Source organism: Bactrocera latifrons, unplaced genomic scaffold (assembly GCF_001853355.1).
Source record: "Bactrocera latifrons isolate USDA-ARS-PBARC rearing strain unplaced genomic scaffold, ASM185335v1 scaffold_2, whole genome shotgun sequence".
Classification (NCBI taxonomy): Eukaryota; Metazoa; Arthropoda; class Insecta; order Diptera; family Tephritidae; genus Bactrocera; species Bactrocera latifrons.
In genome coordinates this window covers 1,637,366-1,658,716 of record NW_017535518.1, presented here as the reverse complement: position 1 = coordinate 1,658,716, position 21,351 = coordinate 1,637,366, and the positions used below count along the sequence as shown (strand labels likewise).

The 21,351-nt window shown below is 33.3% G+C and overlaps 1 protein-coding gene across 1 annotated transcript in view; it reads left to right on the top strand.

Annotated features, from left to right (window-relative positions):
- The window catches only part of LOC108967787, a 291,336-nt gene that overhangs the window by 160,205 nt on the left and 109,780 nt on the right, over nucleotides 1-21,351 (top strand). The window contains exon 6 of the mRNA XM_018931415.1: nucleotides 9,334-9,439. Coding sequence (XP_018786960.1) covers nucleotides 9,334-9,439 — 106 coding nt within the window. The remainder of the gene's footprint in view (nucleotides 1-9,333; nucleotides 9,440-21,351) is intronic.

The following is a 21,351-nucleotide window of genomic DNA, read 5'->3' as shown; positions in this document are numbered from 1 at the left end:
TGTGCCAATGTGATTTTGTGCCTTGATTTTGTGTACGACGTGTAAACAATGGCGCTGTGTTGCCGCGGTGACAATAAAGCGCACTTCAAGTAGCTCCATACTCTATGAGTTGCTGCTGTTGTTGCTGTCTATTTTTTGGGTTGTTTACAGCATATCCTTCGGCGTACTGCTTGCTGCTCGTGTTTGCATAAATACATTTTGAATTTTTTCTTGCGTTTCCCGTTAGATTATCATTACACAGGAAATTGCATATTTTCGGGCGCATGCTATCGATTTGCATAAATCAAATTTTTTCATGAATTCGATAATTTTGCTTGCTTACAATAAACTGTTTGTGCTGCTGCTGGGGCCTGAGTCAAGCACTTTGCGTTAGTGTCCTCGAAATAGAAATTTGTTGGTTGTGTAATTTGCGGGTCTCCTTTTTTGTTAAGATGGATTGGTTAAGATTTATGATATAATGATATTGAATAATCAAGAAAATTGCATTGTAGATTTAGCGGTGTAATGGAATTTGTGGCTTATATTACTTCATAGCAATTTAACCTTGAAAAAATAATAGAAAATTCACAAGAAAAATACTTAAAAATTGAAAAAAAAATTATTAAAATTTTAAATAAATAAAAACAGGCTTATAACAAGTAATTTCAACTTTGCCAGCAAGTTTGTAATGAATCGTCATCTAAAATGCAAAGCAGGATATCAGTAAAAAAAAAAAAAATCGAAAAACGCAGTCAGATATAATAACCAATATATAACCATTTGATAACCAATACATAACCACTGGATAACTAATATATAACCATTTTATAACCAAACCATTTTTTTTTTTTTTTTTGATATGAGTGGTTCCAATTAAAACGTGTTTCCTTTGTCTGTTAACTTATTAAAATTTGTGTTACGTTGTCTTGCATTTTATGTGACAATATGTATATAAAGAGTTAGTCTAACGCGTTAAGCTGATTCAGTATTTCCGCGTATTTAATCATCCGGCTGGGCTTACGCTAACTACTTCCTGAGTTTCCGAGATATCGATCTGAGATTTTGTTCACATTTTTTTCTCTCAAAGTAGCTGCCTTTTTGTCGGAATCGTCGTGTCTTACAAACTGAACGATCGGAAGCAAGTTCTTGTATGGAAAACTTTCACATTTCACAATGTATTTCCACAAAAGTTGGCACAGGTTATTTTCTAAAGCAACAATGTAATCTCCGCAGAAATTGTGCAGATCGGTTAACTATATCATATAGCTGCCATACAAACTGAACACATAATTACTAACAGAAATGCACCTGTGAAGGGTACTTAGCATCGGTGCAACCGAAGTTAACGTTTTTTTTTTCTTATTTTCTCTTAAAGGAGCTGCATTTTTGTCAGAATCAATAAGTTCTTGTATGAAAAACTTTTTATTTGACACAATATCTGCACGAAATTCGGCATGGGTTGTTACTTAAGTCAATGCTATAATCCCCAAAGAAATTATTAAAATCGGACCACAATTGCTTATAGCTGCCATACAACCTAGTCAAGTAAAATAGAACCCTTGTATGGAAAACTTTTTCATTTCACAAAATATCTTAACAAATTCGGACATAGACTATTCTACCAGATCGGATCATTATAGCATATAGCTGCCATACAAACTGGTGGTTGAAAAAAATTTCTTGCATGAAAAACTTTTTTACTTGACTACAGGTTTTCACTAAAACCCGTGTGAGTTATTCTACAATCTAGTGCTATAGTCTTCAAAGAATTTATTCAAATCGAATCACTATATCAAATAGCTGCCATATAAGCTGGTGGTTGAAAAACATATCCTTGTATGGGAAACTTTTTATTTGCAGAAATATCTTCACGAAATTTGGCATAACTTATTATCTACGACAACGCTACTATGTATGTCTAAAGATATTGTTCAGATCGGCCCACTATAGCATATAGCTGCCATACAAACGGACCGATCCAAATTAAGATCAAAACATTTTTATAACATATGAGTTACTCATTTGAAGGATATTACAGCTTCAGTGCAACATTACCATTTAATTCATAATGAAATACCAAACAAAGCTTCCCAAAAACATTTGCGTATTAAATCCACGCAAATATTAAACTTCAAGTACATACTATTCTTAAGTCAATGTTACAAAGCAGCAGAAGCCACACGCCAACAAGCGCATCGAACAAAGCATAAGTTCAATTCAGCTCAAGCAGCTAAGCATATTATTTTGCATTTGAGCTGCTTTAATAAATACGAAAACATTTATTTAGTCATATGTTAAAACTGCATACAAATTACCTGTCATAAATCATGAAAACATGACCCTGATTGCTTCATATGCACGCACTCTCACCTACAGACACACACACAAACTTGCATTAGTGTTAGTGCGCACTAAGAAAAAATAAATAACTGCACATAAATACTCGAGCAATTGCTATAAAATTGTCTGCACGTGAAATCTTGAGCTGCAGTTGCAACCCAACACACGCACACACACACACAAGCACATGTATGTAAGTCAGCTCATAACTCAAAATCACTGCCAGATTGTGTATGCAAAATAAAATAAATGTCACATATTCATAAATTATTATAACCCATAGCAGCGTTTAAAATATGCTCGCTCTTTAGACATAACTAACGGAAGCACACACATGCATATATACGCATTCATACGGACACACCATTGTTGCTTGTAAAAATCTCATACGCAGTAGTGGAAAGTTGACTGCCTTCACAGCATAAATATTTATGAGGAAATGTAGCGTGAAGTGCGTAAACATTTAATGCACACATGATATTAATATTCATAAAAAATTCCATTTTCGCGATGTGGGCGTGGGAGTATATGTATTTTATGCGTATTTAACATCTTAATAAAAATCAGCATTAGTTAAAGATGTATGGACACACTTAGTTACAGACATAGTACAGCATGCATTATAAATATTACTATCATTATATTTTTTTTTTTGTTAACCTGTTATAAAAATCACGCAAAAACAGAGATTTGAAATAATTAAACTTTAAATTTGTACAACTTTTGAACGGTAAGGTTCACCAGAAAATTGTGGAAGACCATTATTGTAGAGAATTCAGCGTCTTACATATATAAGGGGTCCTCTAAATATTTTAATTACTTTTCATTAATAAGGAAAAGTGAAGCTATAATACACAAAAAAAGATACAAAAGATTTTATGTAAGAACGTGATAATGATATTTCAGTTTGTGTGAATCTTCAGAGTTTATAGCGTTATTTTAAGAAAAATTATATTATACCAAGTTTCGTGAAGATATGCTGACAAATAAAAAAGTTTTCGATATGAGGCCTCAATTTTTATCGTTGAGTTTGTATGACAGCTATATGCTACAGTCGTCCGATCCAAATATTTTTTGGAAATTTTACGAATTCTTGAGATAATAACTCATGCCGAATTTTGGGAAAATATATTGTAAAATAAAAGAGATTTCCATACAAGTACTTAATTTTCACCGATCAGCTTATATGACAGCTATTAGTTATAGTAGGCCGATTTGAACAATTTCTTTAGAAGTTTTACCGTTACTTTAGACAATAATATACGTCAAATTTTTTGAAGATATACAGGCAAATAAAAAAGTTTTCTATACTAGGCTTAATCTGTTCCGTTCCGTTCAGTTTGTATGGCAGCTATATGCTATATAGTGAACGTATCAAAGCAATTTGCTCGGAAATTTTACAAATTTTCTTGTGATAATAATTCTTGGAAAATTTTGTGAAGTTTGATTGGTAAATGAAAAAGTTTTCCATACAAGGGTGGTTTTTCGTTTGAACAATTTGTATGGCAGCTACACGCGATAGTGGTCTGAACAGAATAATTACTTCGGGAATTTTACTGCTTCTTAAGATATTAACCCATGCCAAAATTCGTGAAGATATCGCGTTAAATTTGTAAGTTTTCCATACAAAGTCTTAATTTTGATAGTTCAGTTTGTATGGCAGCTGTAAGCTAATGATGTCTAATATTGGCGGTTCCGAAAAATGAGCAGCTTCTCGAGGAAAAAATTACGATTCCAAATTTTCAGAAGTATGTCGCAAAAGCTGTGGTGCTAGTTCGTATAGATACACCTAGACAGACGATGAGTCTGATGCTGATCAATTCTAAATTTACAAATATTTTATAATTTATAAGACGTTTTCTTCTGTGCGTTATATACTGTTTGGCAAACTTACTAAGCGGTATAAGGATATAGTATCATATGCATACTTTCACTATTACCACGCCATAATAAACCATAGGCCGCAGTGCAAAGCCTCAATTGTATCTAGCTTCACTACTAACCCTTATACTTTCGCATTCTTGCTCTCTTTAGTTGTCCCACTGATCTTCCTATATCACTTTTTACTATTTTCTATCCTTCTTGCCCACTAGCTCAACTTCCTTTAATATTTAGGAAAAAAATACTTTTCTCTTTTATTATCTTTATTTCAATTTCCTATTACTTTATCCTTCGTCCTGTTCCTTTTTTAACATTTTTTAGAATTACAAGCATATATTCTATATGTGTGTATATGTATATTCATAAGTTACTAGTCAAGCCTTGATGAAATTATTACCTATAAGTTCATGTATACATTTTCACAGCAATATACACGTTTACTTTTCTTGAGTCCACTTGAATTTGCGCTAATACTTTATGAAAAGCAATATAATACTTGCAGGCAGGCATTTACTTTTTCTTTAGGCGTTCACGTTCGTCAATAAAAATAACTTGAATTGCTACTTGAACTCTCTCTCACTCTCTCTAAGCTCAGTTGCAAAGAAAAAAACAAAAATATGCTATCGTGCATGTATTTGACAAATCCATTGCGGCGTACGCATATCAAGGTATATGTACAAACTTACTATAAATGCGCTTTAGATGTACTAAATATTAGCTATAAATACTTATATGGGGTATTTGAAGAAAGGTATATATACATAAACATATATAAATTCTCCGTTATTTCCTGAGTTGATTTTATTTTTTTGATTTTTTTTCTGAGTCTCTCTGAAGTCTCCGTGCGGTACAAGTTCCTTATTAATTTTGTGTTAGGTACTAATACGACATTGTGGACTGTGTGAATGCTCAGATCATTTGGTGTATAAATACTTAAGTCAAGAAAGCGCCTTGTGGCTAGTGAAAATTATCTCAGTATTTAATTTATATCCCTGTTCTACTGATAGCGAGGCTAGGTTGCCAGATTATCAGCTTCGCAGTCGCCTGCGATGCCGCTGTGGGTCGGCATACATACTTGTCTAATCACAAAGTGATGCGATGCCATTAATAAAGAGGTTAGATATTCCTTAACCAGCCTCCAACGCACGATTAGTGAGATCAAGGCTAGTATCATTATCCTGCTATTAGAGTGCATAGTCACTTCTTTGAAAAGCACTGCAATAGTCGAAAAGTCAGAAACTGAAGTGGGTAGAAAGTTCCGGACACTGTTCCGCTCCAGCAATGTATTCTCTTGTGGAACCATGGTTTCGTGTGTATCGATACCTTTTTATATATACATATGTAAGTTTGTAACGTATAATATTAAAGTATGTAAGTGAGTTTGTTTACTTATCAGCAGTCAAGAATTATCGATCTGACACACATTTTTTTCTCTACAAAAATTGGTAAGCAGAAATCAGAATATCTTGACCTTCGAGTCTTAATAAATCCTTTAGCCTCAGTTACAGAATATTCTTATTTCTATTCAAAACGTGTTCCGGTTTAATTAATTTTATGTTTTAGTGTTTTTAATGCGTTAATTATTTTTTTATTTTTAAGAATTTCTACGCACCAAACCGTCAAGTTCCATAATCAGCACTTGCTCTAAATCCTAAATTAATACATTAATCATTTTTCTTGCTTGTTTCTCTGCAAAAGCGGTTCTTAGACAACCCTAAGAAAGTCTCTCCAAGTATAAACTCATAATAGTAATGAAAAGGTTCTTTGCCTTACAGTTATCTTTTTTGTTTTTCCTCTCTACAAAAAGGTCTCTTTATGTACAAGTATTAATGGTTGAAACTTGCTTATGTTTTGCAGAAAATTTTACTGCTCTACAAAATTTAACCAATTTTTCAGAGTACCACGTGACATTCTTTTTTTGTTTTTTAATTTTTTTTTTATTATTATTTTTTATTTTTTTGGTTTTTTTTTTTGTGACCCTCCCTTTTGCACAAATAATGTTTGTATGTGTTTCTGAGGTTTGCCTGCATTTATTAATGAATTCTAGTTTATTGTAATGTAAGCCAGTAAAGTTTGCAATAAATCTGTGGCTGCAGCGTTAGCGTTCCAGTATATGTCAATAGAAATCTGCACCAATGTGCGAAACCCCACTTGACACATCTATTTGCAATATGTCAGTGCATACTAATAAACTTGTGCTTTATATATACATACTTACACATAAACCTGAAAGCACATATGACATCTGGGACACTAATACTATGCGAAAAAAGGCATGGTCTTTTTATGAAGTAGCTGTGACTACTCTCAAAGAAAAAAGTCAAAACAATGAGAAAAGTTGGAAAATATATGAACATAGTAACTAAAAGACGGAAAATAATCTTACAAAAATTTTATAATTATGATTAAATGAAATTGATATTGATTTATATCACTCATTTTAGTACAAAAAGAAAAACCAAAAAAAATTTTTTTTTTGCGACTGATCCGGAAAGTCTTACTAGTCGTTTCAGAATATATTTTCTTCAGAAAATGTATTACTGATGCCAAATACTTGGAGATAATTAGTTTTAAAATTATACGTAGGAGTAAGCTTTTCTAACAGGGTATGCAGTATACGTGAGATACTTCTAGCTCCCGTGATGTCTATGTATACTCTTACAGTGTGGCATATATTTATGTAGTATACATATCCATACTCATTAGCGATTCTGCATAATCATTACCAGTTGGTGCCGGCATAACTTAATATACTCGTATATATGAACATGCATATATATGGTATATATATGTGCACACAACTACATTCATACTTCATAAACATATTGCTGTAATATCTATGCAAAATCTATGTTAATTCCCTGCTTAGCATGCAAATGATATGAGTGCCATATGCCACCAGGAAGTTCAAGTGGCACTTTGGCATCATTTTCACCTGCACAAAGCGAAAACTAAAAAAAAAAAATCTGTCGCAAATGTTAATTGATGCTTGAGCGCATGTAGTTGTGATTACGAGGAAATTAAGGTGGGTGACAGAAGATGTAAATCTAATATATATAAAATTATTTTTATTAAAATCCCATCATTTCATCATTTCTACTTAACTTTTTATTGCTTAGAAATCTTTTAAGAATTTCTTTTTTTAGAAATCTTTTAAAATCAAAAATATTTTACACCTCCCACCCTAATGTTAAAATCTAAAGGTTTATCCACTTTGCTGCTGAATAGTAATTAACAATAATGCCGCTAATGGTGACAATGTCACTCATATGTATGGCTGTGTGGCTGCAAGTACTACACAGCTTCATAGTATATGTTTATGTTGAAATCAAGTGCAGTTAGTTTGTAGGTCAACGACGTTGCATGTCAGTGTACCTGTATAGTTATAGCCTAATCAAGCCTTTGTGCTCATACGGCTCTAGGTAGGTGGATATATGTGCTTATATAAGAAATGTATGTATGTATGAAGATATATTTGTGCATTTAAGATGTTTATATATGAAGATAGGTAGTAAAAGGGTAAACGAATACAAATCATTCTATATGTACAAATGTTAATGACTAAATGAAATTGATCTATTTATTTAGCAGCACATCATAGCATTTTCAGTGAAATGATATTGAAAACATTTTTATCCAAATTTATGAATAATATGAACGTCCCTTTATTTTTTAAGCAGGAATTGTATAGAGAAAAGAAGTTTGCGAACAGCTCTAGTCTACACACCCACACTCTAGTCTTTACACACACACACAACTTGATGGGTTTCACAGGTTTTTTTTAGTTTTTGCACAATCTTTTTTGCACTTTTACTGGCCTGGAATGAATAGCAAAAGGTCTATTAGCATTCTAAACTTAGTAAGATACATATAACACTACCAAGTTTAAAGTGTGCTAATTAGCCACTACCCGATTGATACCCGCATGTTTGGCCAGAAATGTGGCCTGAAAACACACTTCATCGCAATAAGCTTTTAGTCGAATCGTTTATGCGATATTATGGCCGAAGCAGAAGAGTTTTCACTTTCTCACTTTGACCTTCATTGATCACCATATAAGAACGAAATTTATCATCTCAGCAGCTTTTTCAGCACTTGCATTCCAAATCTGATATACCGGTCGAGAAACAGCTGTGAGAGCTAAGACTTATATAAAAGCTAAAATGAAAGCAAGCTTCTTTTTACTAGAGTTAAGCTTAGCTTAATTTAATCTTCCGAAACATCAATATTTTATACTAAAAATAACGGATGGCTTTAATCAAGATCTGTCTAATTTGCATAAATATTCTTATAATTTTTTTGAAACCAGAAAATTTTCGTTGGTGCTATGGTAATTTTAATTCCATTTACAAAGTATGGTAGAGTTTTATCGGAAATTAAGGAAACATTTTTACGTGGGAATACCTTCGTTCGTTCGTTCATCATTGGCACCAAGCCAATATTTCCAAGGTATACTTTATTTGTATATCCATACATATGTATATGATATATTCATCTTCTAGTGATTTTGCTTTCATTTCACCTTTCTTGTTAGAGAGGGCAGCCTTGTATCAATTTCATCCAACTGGAAGCAAGTCGGTACTCCGCTGTGCGCTTGCGCTTTAGGGCTGGACCAATAAATCTCTCATGAGTTCGGCACGCAACGACCGACACCCATAACTTGTACAGCTGCGAGATCCGCCTATGAGTGTACAGTTAGATGCCCTCTGAACTACTTTCTACAGTATCATAGTGAAAGCGTTGGGTTATTCCAAAAAAGTTATTTCGTTATGCTACAGCAAATACCTAGTATGGCGAAAAGCTGGTTGAAGGTTGAAAAGAGGCGCGAAGGTGTTTCGATTAAACAAAAAAAAAAAAAAAAAAAAAAATTAAAATTAAAATTTTCGAGTGCAATAATAAATATAAAACTAATAATAATCACAGGTTCTAAGCACATTCATATTAAATAACAAATTTGCTCAAGAAAATCTTTAATTTTGTTATAATCTCTTTCAAAAAAAAACAGTTATCTGAAGTGTGATTACAGTTAAATGGTTTTTTTTATTTTGCAAACATTTAAAGTATTAATTCCAACGTAAATAGAAATATCTCATTATTCACACTTAATTCCTCTTTCCTCTTCTGTATTTCTAGAGAAATCTGGACCACCGTCTTACCACCGGAAACAAAAGACACTTTCACTGCCATTTTGGGTATCACCAAGGCCAGTCGCATGGACGAAGGCATCTACACGTGCAAGGTGAGGAGAACGAAAAAGCTTTTACTTACTAAAACACACAAAATAAGGATGCTTACACATAGCAAAGACAATCAAACAAAAAAATAAAAACAACAAAAGAATAAAAAAAATGAAAACAAAAAACATCAAAGAACGTAAAAAAGTTTCCAAACGAGCAACTTCGTCTGAGCACACAACAAAAAATACATTGCCGTTATGTATTTGTGCAACTACTTCCTCACGAAAAACCACAAAGCAGCCAAGCACAAATCAAAGAAAAACAAAAAAAAGGAAGAAAAAAAAACCAAGAAAAACTTTCAAGAAAAAAACTGCGCCCAAGCAGTAACGTACAAAAATCAGATAGCCAATTAACTAAGCGCAGCAATTGCCAGTAAACACTTTCCGCCACATTGACCAGCTTCAATGTCAAGCGCTTTTACCCAACGCTAACAGATCTAACTGATTCAAAGTGCACCCAAAAAGGGGTAAGCACAATGCGTGAAGACAAAAAAGCTATCTGAAATGCGAAAGCACAGCTAACTGGGGCATTGAAAGCAAAAGTGACAAAGGATTGCTAAATAGACTGTCATAAACAAATAGCGGCCAGGACACTGCTCACTAACTTTTACTTTCTAGCCGCTTTCTCCTGACTCCTGCCTGCCGCTCATTTGTAGTAGCAAAAAATTTTTGCATCTTTTATTTCGTTCACTTCTGCATTACGCTTTAGTGGCGTTTGTGTGTCGTTTTTTGTTTGCTTTCTGTTTAGTTCTTCCTTTCTCTGCTGCACTTGACTATTTTTAATTAAGCAGCAGCGCATTTGCAATGGCAGTTTTTTTGCTTAGTCGAGAGTTTTTGTTTTGTTATTATTTTTTTTTTTTTGTTTTTATTTAATTGTAGCTATTTTACAGTACGAAGTTTTTTTATCTCACTTGTAATTAAGGTTTTTTAGTCAAACTGTTGCGGCCGTTACGCTTGCCTTGTAAAATATCTTCAGTAATCACTTACAAGCACACCCGTAAAGTTTAACAAATTCTAAACTTAATTGATAAATTAGTTTTCAGTATTTCAATGTACATAAAATACGATTCGATGGCTTGGATTATTGTTTTTTTATACCATGAATAGCGCATATAGCTGAAATGATTTAAATATACTCTATTTTTTTGAGGTTTGGATCTGAAATTTTGCAAATAACAAACTGACTGAACAAAGTCATGTCTTTCTATGGAAAAATTTTTCATTTGACAAGATTTCTCAATGAAATTTGGTCCATCTTCTTTTTATTATTTTCTTGCAATTTATAATTTTTTATGTCATAGGCTTAGTTTAGCTTACCTTAACAACAAAAACATTAATAACTACTCTTTTGGAAGATATCATAAAGCTTTAAAGACATTTTTTTTTTAATTTTTATTTTTTTTCTTATTTCTGTTTTTTTTTTTTTTTTTTTTTTTTTTTTTTTTTTTTTTTTTTAATGAACTACAATATCTCTTATGTATTTCTGTCTTTAGATAATACATAAAAATTATTTTTGAAAAAGAAATATTTTCTTTAAGCATAAACTCTGTTATATTGGTACATCAATGTTGAAGTTGAATAGAAAAGCACCTGTAACGGCTATAAAGTGTAAAATCTAGTCAGTTTTCCATTCGTAGGGTTGTCTGCTTCTTCTGTTTCTTATGAAGTTCAACAACCTCCGAAATAACATCAAGAAACCCTTGACCGATAATTGCAATTATTTTTCTATATAAAGGTGTACATAGACTCGCAAAGAAGCTGTTTTATATTATCCTTTTCCTGATACAGCTACTACTATATTATTTTTCGGCTGGTATGTCTGACAATTAGATTGCCAGATTATCATTCCTTCCGAGTTTTAATAATTGTCATGTGCGACCCTCATTCCATTCATGCTACGTTTGCCTTCTTCTTGAGAAAATTGTAGGAAGGGTCGATTAAATATTTACAAGCAGTCAAAGACATTCAGTCTTTTCCAGAGGCTAATTACAGGGTGATGTCCTCAACAATTACCAGTAATATCACTATGTCCTGGAACCCATTGTAGGTTTATCGTGAAATAGTATGTTAAAACCACTAACAGATTAAAGCATTCTCCTTTGACACTTTAGTGATATAGTAAATATATTTCTTGTTGTGAACACACTTTTTGTCAGAAAAAGAAGTCTATCATTAATTTCTGTGGTCTCCGCTTGGCGATCGTATAGATGTTACCCCTGTATCCCTGTCTAAATCAACCGTCTTCTTTAGAAGGAAAAGCATTATTGTAAATCGAATTAGATATCAATTTCAATAGTTTTCCTTAAGCGTTTAAAAAATCTCGTTCGTTAGGAACTTGAATTTCATATTAATGTAGTTCTGACTCAAGACTCCATAATAAATTGAGCTTTAATGAAATACGTATGTGTAAAATTGAGTAAAAATCAAAATTGGAGGTATTTAAATCTACAGTCTACTAAATGTTCAGTTTTGCTCAAAAAAAAAAAAAAAACATCTTTCGTGTTTCAAAAGCAATACATATTCAAATAAATGATGTCGCGAAATTTTCAGAAGTCAATAAAATCTATCAGTGAAAGTAAAAAGGAGCGTAAAACATCTGGACCAAAGTTATTCTCTCACAATTAAATTAAGGACTGCCGACGTGATCAATTTCTGTATTAAGGTAAAGAATACAAAAGAATGTTTAATTTTGACTATTCATAGTAAAAAGATTGACCAGAAAACTTGAGATGATAAATAAAAAATTTCACTTTCAAAAATACTAACATACTCTTGCATCATACCATACGATTTATGGAAGTTTTGCGAGATTGATACAGCGTTATAAATATATAAATGATGAAGTTGAAGAGCACAGTTGAAATCCGGGTGATTGCCCGTCGCTCTGTCCGTCCGTCCATCCGTGCCAGCTGTAACTTGGGTAAAAATTGATATATCTAAATAAATTTTGATATGCGGGTTCCTTAATACAAAAAAATTACGACTTTTTAGATGGGCGTAATCGAACAACTGCTACCGCTTAATTTAGGTGAAAATACAAATCTTGAGATTAGACTGAACGATTTCAAAAAAATTTGGTATATAACATTCTACTGACATCCCCATAGCACAGAGTGGGAAAGACTGAAATCGGACTACTTCCCATATAGCACAATTTTAAATTCCACTTGAGACGTTCAACTTCCAATACACAAATCAAGATGGAACTAATATAATGGAATTAAATTTTACACGATAAGGTGTGTCAGTGTGTGACATATGCAATAGAAATTCATACATAATCATTTTCCTGCAGTAGTAACTCTGTGTAGCAAAAATGGTTTGAATCAGGTACATACTTCCCCGAACCCCCTTATACCAAATATAAAAATTTTCAAACTTCTGCGTGACTGGGTATACTCTATCGGTCAATATTTGAGATATTTTAATGAAAATTGCAGCACGTTTTTTACTCATAACAGTATCTAAAATGGATACAATTGGTCGAAAACTTGACCTAGCCCCACATAATCACTACCAGGATTTTCAAATATTCGGCTGATTTTGTATAATAACTACGTATAATTATTTTGGTTTCTCTAACAAATCTTATGCTGAATGTATGTATGTATATATAATTGCTTAGATTCCAATCCTCTGATTAACGTTTAATTTTTATTCCTGCACATGGACATAGTATAAAATGTTCGGTTACACACGAACCCTTTTTTACTTGTTTTATATTTAATTTAATTTGATGCCATTCACAATAATTTACCAGAAAGGCTACTAAAAATGTTAGAAATTTGCTATAAAAAATATATATGCCTATATATGAGGTTGTCAAAAAAGTCTTGCGGTATTTTCGCTAGCTGGCGCTGAAAGCGCGTAGTTCTAGTTTTATTCGTCGCATCGGGTCATGCGACACGTGTTTGATTGATTGTCGTTTCTTTTAAGTCGTTCGTGAGTTATAGCGTCGCAAACATGGAGCAAAATAAAGAGAAAATACGCCATATTTTACAGTACTACTACGATAAAGGCAAAAATCCATCTCAAGTCGCCAATAAAATTTGTGGAGTTTATGGACCCGATACAGTTTCCATTTCCACCGCACAATGATGGTTTTAACATTTTCGTTCTGGTGTAGAGGTGGTCGAAGATGCGCCACGCTCCGGAAGAACTGTCGTCGAAAATTACGACAAAATCGTGGAATTGGTCGAAAGAGACCGGCATAGTAGCAGCCGTCGCATCGGTCAAGAGCTGGGCATGAGTTTTATTTTTTTTATGAACAATTGAAAATTCAATATAAATACCGCAAGACTTTTTTGACAACCAATATAAAAAAAAGCATTCAGAAAACCACAACACGCGACAAACCCATTAGTAAATAAAAAATTGCTTCAAAAACCCTCCATTCAACCAAAAAGAGTGATTACCGTTTGTAATTAATCAAGCGAAAGTCAATTTACATATACCAAACCTGCATAGGATTCATAGAGTTTCATAGAAATATTTATGCAAAATGGAGTTTTCATCAACCTTTGTCACTTTCATAGGTTTGTAAGAATAGCAATGAAAACATTCTGAAACCAAATACAAGAAAAAGCGGCAAATAATTACGCAGAAAGGTAAGCAAACCGTTTAATATGAATGAAGACAGCAAAGCAAATAATGTGGCACCCACAAATGTCTGCATGGCAAGCATAAACAAACAAACGCGCAAAGTAAATTGCAGACAATGAAGAGCGACTTACTCTTGTGCACACATGTAACGGGAGATCTATGAATGAGACGTTGACGCCGCCATTGTCGCTTCACCCCAAACTGCTGACATATTTGCGACGTCATTACGCTTAACACAGCGTGGCGAAATCAAAGCATTTTTAAGCAACACCGACGTTCGACGCAGCCTTTGTGCGATATTTAACAACAGTTCCTCTTATAAAGATGTATGTATGTGTGTTATTGTCTTGCATACAAGCAAACACTTGTACGCTTTCGCTACACAATATCACCGGATGTTGTCTTCATAAACTTTTCTCCACTTTTTCATTATTTTCTTGGCTCAGCGAGACAACTGTACGCTTTGCACGCTGCTCGCTTACAATTTCGCAAACTTTTCTATACACACACAAATATATATGCATGTACATTATGCACTTCCTCACTGTTGGCAACATTCTTATTATTTACTTTAACCGACACGCCGTCGTCAGGCGACTTCCATCAACCCGCCAGTGTTGCCCGCACCGCACCGCTTATTTCACACTTCACATTCCACTACAAGCAGCAGCAACAGTAACAGCCGAATATAACAATACAATACAATCACTTATACCGCCAACAATAACAAAAATCACAGAAGCTCACCAAAAAGAGTGTTGCAGGAAAACCAACAGTGCAGCCAACAGGCAGACATAACTGCTTTCAGCACGCAGCTTCTGGATAAATGTTGTATCCTTTTGTGTACCCCGCCCATGCGTATATTCATACATATCTGCTTAAGCTGATCAGTGGTGAAGCATTGTGCATATGTGTGTACGTGTGTGTGATATATTGTTTCCTTGCATTCACTCGTTGTTCGTTGCCTGTGTAACAACTTCTTTAGCAACTGTTCTTCTTTTGCATTCTTTTCAATATTTACTTTGCTGCTTTTCAACACACATTGACTTGTGTATGTATATACAATCACTTAGATATATATAATATATATAGAAACATATATACTTCGCATAAATAGTATATACATCGTATAGCTGCCCATCTTCTTTTAATTCGCTTACTTGACGAAGTCTTCAACTTGTTTTCTTTGCCATCACTCAAACACTCTCAACTTAGTTTATTCACTCATCCACTCGACTTATTTTCTCTGATTGTATATAAACGTATGTGTATTGGTGTGTGTTTGTACTCATATTTTAGTTTCTTCGACTGTTTTTTTGTTTTGTGTACTCTTATTGTGCTTCTTTGCACTTCTTACTTAATCTTTTAACACTTCTGTTTTGTTCGCATATACTTGATGCCTTGTATGCTTATGAAATAATATTGCGTTAATAGAGATTTTATGTATTGTTTAAACTTGAATGAGTTTTTCTTTCACTTTGTTGGTGGCAGAGTACAGACGGTTTTCCAAAACTCTTTCTTACTAGTTCGTAATAATTTTTCTATAATGAGTTGAGCTTCCGAAGTGTAACTATATATATATTATATATATTAACGACAAATTTTATGCTTTATATGAGGAAATCAATTGCTAACGATACTTGATTTCGTGAATAGTGGACCAAGTGCATGAAAATTATTATTTCAACTGCTAAAATTTAATCCAAACTTTAAAAACTGCATTTTCAAGCATTTTAGTACAATACTTTATAATCGAAATATTATCCTGAGCCAAATAGATGCTGAATCAATACAAGCACGCCAAGGCTTAATTAAATTTTCCATACATTCTTTATAAGCCTTTGCTAGAACCCTTTTCAGTGTCTTCAGCGAATTTCGTTTGGTCTCATTCGTTTGATTGTTGAACACTTTCGATGTCATGTACTTTAACCCAAACCTCAATACATTACGAGTATAATGAATATAGAATCTTCAACTTTCTTACCAAGCATCTCTTTTGCCACCTCTACTTGACATTGTTTGTGTAAGAGGTTGATGTATTTTGGTAGTAGTCTAACATTGACCCACTTTATACCCAAAACATTAACAAAGATATATTCAGTCATTTCGTAATCATAATCAATCCTTCACAATCTTCACTGAATACTTTGGGCCACTCGAATATTTGTGTTTGGAATAAACTCTCCAAATCACATCCGTGATATTTTCAGCAATTGCAAACTTAAAACTCAAACTCGCTGTCAACTTTTTTTGCATGAAAAATATCGCCATTTGGCAACCCTAGTGTTGCAATCTGGTAACTCACAACTTTATTATAAAGTTTGACATATGTGATGTTATAGATATGTAGAACGTTTTGACACACGAACATTATTTACGTTGTTTACAGTAACTTAAAATATTCATCTCAATCGAAATATGGAATTAAATCGCGTACAGTTAATTCAGTTTGTAGCGAAGAAGCTTCATCGAGGACCAGTGTTTATTGGAGGTCGTAGAACACTTCAAACGGAATTTTGTGAAGGTCGCCCAAAACCAGTTTTGGTTTGGGAAACTTTTGATACTGAGCACAAACTGATATGGCAAGATCGCCATGTGATCTATCGTGGGATTCAGACAACTATGGGCATTAGTGCGATCATCATAACCTTAATTAATTTTATGAATATTTGATTATAGAAAGAAGTTTTCAAGTGGGATCCCACACAATTTGTTGATTGCTCAAAACAGGCACGTATCCAATGGTCGACACTAAATCATTGATTTATTTAAATGAAAAGGAAAGTAAACCGCAGTCCAATGTATTGGGGTTTCTAAACAAGTCAAATCCATAAAAAAAACTTTTCGCGCACGTAGCGTTTTCAGGCAATTGGCAATGCGAGCTCTCAACTGAACCAACTGCATTTTTGAGCTTTAAACTGTTACACCTAAAGCATCCATTTTTGAGTAAAATACACTAGGTTTCTGACTTGGCATTGAGCTACTGTTTTTGTATCCATTACAAAAACAAAAATAAATGTAAAGATAGAGGTTTTGAAAAGGCATGTTTTGGAGCTACCTAATTGTGGGAAAATGCTTTGGGAATTGGTTCAAACGCATGCAAAATAAAATAGCTCTTAATATAGAATATTTTTAAAAATAATAAAGCGATTTTCGATTATTATATTTGTTTTTGTTCTCTTATGCCGAAATAAAAAAGACTACCTACTCACTCGTTGATTCTTTTGCCAAAGACAGATATACACACAGTACATATGATATAGTCACCTAAAATGCAAAATAACGTAACATCATTTTTCATACTCATATTGCAATAAAGTTAGAGTTTTGGTTATATATTGGTTATAAAATGGTTATGTATTCGTTATAAATTGGTTATGTATTGGTTATATCTGAAAGCAGAAGTTGAAAATTTTGTGCTATATAAACACTATGGTTGTCGCCTTCTAAATATCCTCCATTCAATATTATGCAGTTATGTAAGCACTTTTTTCAATCGTTGAAATACTGCTGAGCTCGCATGTTGAGCTAATCTTTAGCTTTGTCAGCGATTTTTAAGTGTCTTAGAAAACGGAGGAGATTCTTGAGGAGCTTTCTATTTCCGTTTCTTTCCTAAACGTACGACCTAACCAACCTATAATAATGTAAAAATCACGCTCTTCGAGTGAATATCTTCCTAACTGATGATTTTGTACTATTGACTCAGTTATGTTTAGTGTACTATATATGCTTTGACTTCAGTATTTATTCATTTCGAGATTCAAGTTTAGCTTTATGACCACTTTCTTTGCAAAGTGTGTGGTCCAATAGCACTTTAAAGTGACTAAATGCGAAAGTCTTTAAAAACTTACCCAAGTAAACGAAGAAGTACATATATTGATTGACGAGGTAAGAAAGCAAACTTTCTGGTAATTACCAGGAAGTACATGAGCAGAAAAGGTAAACTTTAACATACTCGCCTTGCCCTGTCAATCACAACAAAAGTAGCTGTTACGCAATTTTCGTGTGTTATAGCGCCTATACAGTGTTCAAAAAGAATTTAAAAACACTTTAATTTTTCAGTTGTTTATTTTTATATTTATCCACAGCTTTTTGTTTATTTTTCATTTATACCTACATGGAATACAAACATTTTGTTTATATGTAATTTATATGAATATAAAAATATTTTGGAGAGATTTGATTTAAACTCGAATTTACTAAAATGCTTTTAACATCTAGAAGGAAACGTCAAAGATTTTATAAAGTCTATGCCTATTTGTAAATAAGTAACTGATTATCATCATGACCTCAGTTGATTTAGCCATGTTTGATATGTCTATCCGACTGCCTGTATATACGTGTATAGTATTTGAAATACTCATCTAAAATTTTCCATACATCCTTTGCTCCGCAAGAAGCTACTTATTTGTCAGAATCGCCAATATCAGACCACTATAGTATATAGCTGTCATACAAACTGACTGATCAAAAGCAATTCTTTGTATGAATAACTTTTTTGTGTGACAAGATATCTTCATGAAACCCGACACGGATTATTGACCAGAGTAGGATTATAATTTCCAGAGAAATTGTCCAGATTGGTGAACTATTTCATATAGCTACCATACAAACTGACTGATCAAAATTATTAATTTTTAATTTAATTTTAAAATAATCCTCACGAAATGTGGCATGGACAGTCATCTGAGACAATTATATAAGCTCTGAATAATTTTTTGGTAATAATATGTTGCATTGATACTGTATTTAATGCCATTTTTAAAAGCTCGACTATCCGGTTGTATCAGCTCTTTACTTGCTGGTAGCAAATTCCAAACAACCCCCCTCCTTCAAATCAACAAACAACCGAAACTATCTAAACAGCTGTCACTAGCAGCGCACCTACGAGAATTAACCTGACTCTTCTACTTAAATAATGCGCTTTGTATTCGCGAATTCCTCGCGCTTTACACTATCTTCCCACCAACTTCGCAAATATCAGTTGTGTACATCTATTAGTGTGCCTGCCTGCCGTTGCACGTCTAAGACGCTAGAGCAACATTCAGCCACAACATTTGCATTTAGTTCCCAACAGCTGGCTTGTTTGCAACTTATCTGCAAAAGTTTAATGGAATTTTTAGCGTTACTCATACGCCCTGTAGACACCGTCGCGACTACTAAATTGAATGTTGGCATAGTTGTGTATGCAGTAAAACGTTGTTGTTGTACAGTGCTGACATTTTTGGAGGAAAGTATATGGTTTTATACTTTTGTGAACTTATTTAAGAGCAAACGCCTGAAATATGAAAAAGTTATATGTAGCATATGTTACTCATACGCCTTGTGGTCTAAATTCTTGCTGTTTCTCTGGGTATACAGTGTAAATTTGTGAGGGAAATCTCTTATAAATGGAAAATAATTTATTTGCAGAATATTTCAAAATGAATCTAAGCTATTTTTTCTATAATATGCAAAGAAAATGTCTGGTTAGTGTTTCGTTTATTAATATAATTTGGATCTTTCAATTGTTTTGTTTTAAAATAATACTTTTGAGGCTTTCAACATTCACAAGAATAAAGCTAACTTCAGCTGAATGAAAGCTAAATCACGTAATTTTCAGTAATATCTGAATCTTTTGTAACAAAAAATAAGCGCTGATTATTGCTGTCAGCTGCTACAATGCATTTAGTATATTTTATCTATTGAAAAATACTGCAATTATTAAATGTTGAAAAATTTAATTATCGATTATATTTCAGAACCTAGATACTCACACATGTTCCATAAATAAAGAGCTACAACTAAAACGCTAACAGCGTTTTCCGGTCTAGACGTTGCTTCGCGCATATTTCTCCTCGCTCTCAGCAGCTGCTGTCGAGTGCAGGAACTGACCTACTAAGCAACACGAAAAAGCGCAGTGAGCACTAGGCTTACTATCAATACAAGTACTTAAGCGAATATAAATAAGAAATAAATTATTGAAATTTAAATTAAAAGCCTTAAAAAATATCAAGCGTGTAAGTTAAAATTTGTTTCAATAAAAATTCGGATATTAATTTTAAAATTTGTTGCACATTTTTGAACGAAAATTATGGGTAATCGATTAAATACGAGTAAAAACACTACTTGTAGGACGTAATTTGAAGATTTTGGTAATATAACTTTTTTTATAGGTTCTGTTCCAAATTAACATTAAGGAGACCCAAACAAAAGGGAACTAGTTTTTGTTGGAAAAAATTGCTCATCTCATTAACCACCATCCGTATTTACCTGCTCATGTGACTATTTTAAATTTTCAAAACCAGCATAAAATCAAGGTGCGTTGGAAAGTGAACAGCACTTTTTGAATCTGGCACCCCCTGGTGGCGCCATCTATACCTCGACTGTTGCGTAAGAATCTGTTATCTTTATCGACTGTGGACAATGAGAACTTCATGACTTTCCTATATTGTAAGCGAAGGTATTGGGTTTTAAGTGTCAGAATTTTTGTGTTATCGGTGCGAAAAAGAGCTTCGAAAGAAAAGCCAACATTAAATCGCACCATTCACATACTGTATGGTGTGACACAATGTAATTGGTGCCACTGAAGGTGGTACATCTATTGACAAATTACGAAAAGACTTTTTCGACTACCAAAAATATAGTTATTAGTAGAGGTCGACGGACGATGAGGTAAGTTTTCGATAATTTCATGATCTTTACTAATTGCCTTGTGCCACAAAACTCTTCTTCAACATTTTGAACGATTGTTTAATCTTGATTGCAAAACGAAAATGATAATACAAATATCGGAAGCAAAAGTTTTCATAGATTCAACTTTAAATTATGATCGAAAGGTATTTGCATAAAGCTCACATTCGGCATTGCTAATCCATCTAATTAAGGTAATATTAAATACAAATAAATCTGACTTCTTTTCTCATTTGGTTTAAGCGCTTTTGTTTGGCGTACCTCAAAAAGTTGCAAGAACCAAATGAAATTCGAAAAATTGAAAATTAAATCACATAAGCCAAGGCAGAGCCTTTTCCACAACAAAAATTAAGCCAGCGAATCAACAGTTGTTGTTACAAACATGGGTATTTACACACACACATATACAAAAATGCACACACACACATAGTTGTAGTAGAGAAAATGCTGCTGCACTCTGCACATTTTGCATAATTTACAATTACAATTACGACTTTTGTTCGTTGCGCATATTTTTTCCTCCTTCTTCCTTTGGCATTGCCAAGCCAAAAACTAAAGAAATTGGAAAAATTGGTAAAAGCATCCCAAATGCAAATATTTTTACGCGCTTGTTTGCACAATGCCATTGCAATGAAATCGAT